This window comes from Cebus imitator, unplaced genomic scaffold (genome assembly GCF_001604975.1).
Source record: "Cebus imitator isolate Cc_AM_T3 unplaced genomic scaffold, Cebus_imitator-1.0 Scaffold180, whole genome shotgun sequence".
Taxonomy (NCBI): Eukaryota; Metazoa; Chordata; class Mammalia; order Primates; family Cebidae; genus Cebus; species Cebus imitator.
This window is the reverse complement of record NW_016107495.1, coordinates 1230731-1231843: the sequence shown is the minus strand read 5'-3', so window position 1 is coordinate 1231843 and position 1113 is coordinate 1230731. Positions and strand designations below refer to the sequence as shown.

At 47.3% G+C, this 1113-nt stretch overlaps 1 protein-coding gene across 1 annotated transcript in view; it reads right to left on the bottom strand.

Annotated features, from left to right (window-relative positions):
- Positions 1–1111, bottom strand: part of GCKR (glucokinase regulator) — a gene marked incomplete at its 5' end in the record, with an annotated part of 24615 nt that extends 23504 nt beyond the window's left edge. Inside the window, 3 exons of the mRNA XM_017545626.2 lie at positions 473–526; positions 716–782; positions 1104–1111. Of these exons, the coding sequence (XP_017401115.2) occupies positions 473–526; positions 716–782; positions 1104–1111 (129 nt within the window). The remainder of the gene's footprint in view (positions 1–472; positions 527–715; positions 783–1103) is intronic.
- Between the last annotated feature and the right edge of the window lie 2 nt (positions 1112–1113).

Here is a 1113-nt window from a genome sequence, read left to right as displayed (position 1 = left end):
AAAAATTAGCCAGGTATGGTGGTGGACACCTATAATCCCAGCTTTTCTGGAGGCTGAGGCAGGAGAATCGCTTGAACTTGGGAGGTGAAGGCTACAGTGAGCCAAGATCACGCCATTGCACTCCAGCCTGCTTGACAGAGTGAGACTCCATCTCAAACAAACAAACAAAAAAATGTATTTTAAAAAACAGGAAGCTGGCTGCATTGGCCAGTCAGTATAATTCACTTACCCCTGGGCTAGTCTACCTATCTTGGTTGTTGATTGATTGATACAGTTCTTCTGAAATAGAATCCCTTCCCCATCTTCCCACATTCATATAACTCGATCCAAGTTAGTGAAATGAAAACCAAAATTCCTTGAGCAAACTTCCTGCTTTCTAGCACCCACCTCATTGATCTATCTCCCATGCTATTCCATTCCTACTCACTTCCTCTCTCTAAAATTCATCCACTCAACCCATCTTTCTACTCACAGAGAGTCCCACAGAAATGCCAACAACAATCACCCTCTTCTTCCCGGCAGCCACCTAGGGGAGGAGGATGGACAACGCAGTGTAACTGGGAGGATTCCAGGGCATAAACCTACTGTGTGAGGACACTGGGGCCAGGAACAGGGGAGGGAGGGAATAGGCTTTGGCCGAATGCTGGGGCTTTTATGTCCCCATGAGAAGGAACAGATAGAGGTCTCTTGTCAAGTATCAGTGGGAAGCACAGACCTTCTTCAGTTCCTCAATCCCGTGCAAGGCACTATCTTCCGTCCCCTCCCTAGAGGCCACCACAGACCTAAGAGGACAGACTTGAGGTCAGTGGCACTGGCTGGGAAGCAGAAGCCTATGGTTTATTAGGGCAGGCTACATTAAGAGATGGGAATAAAGGGAAAACTATCATTGAATGAGTGCCCACTGTTTGCTGGGCACCATGACAGACACTCCATAGAGTTGAAAAACCCAAATACCTACAACAGCCGGTCAGGTGACATAAGTAGGTAAAGTGGACCAAGTGTAAGGCAATAAGGAATGGGGGACTAAGGCAAGCTGGACACAATCTCTGCCTAAGAAGCACTATTCAGGCCAAACAAAATACTCACAGCCTAACTTGGCTTACCTGTCACCCC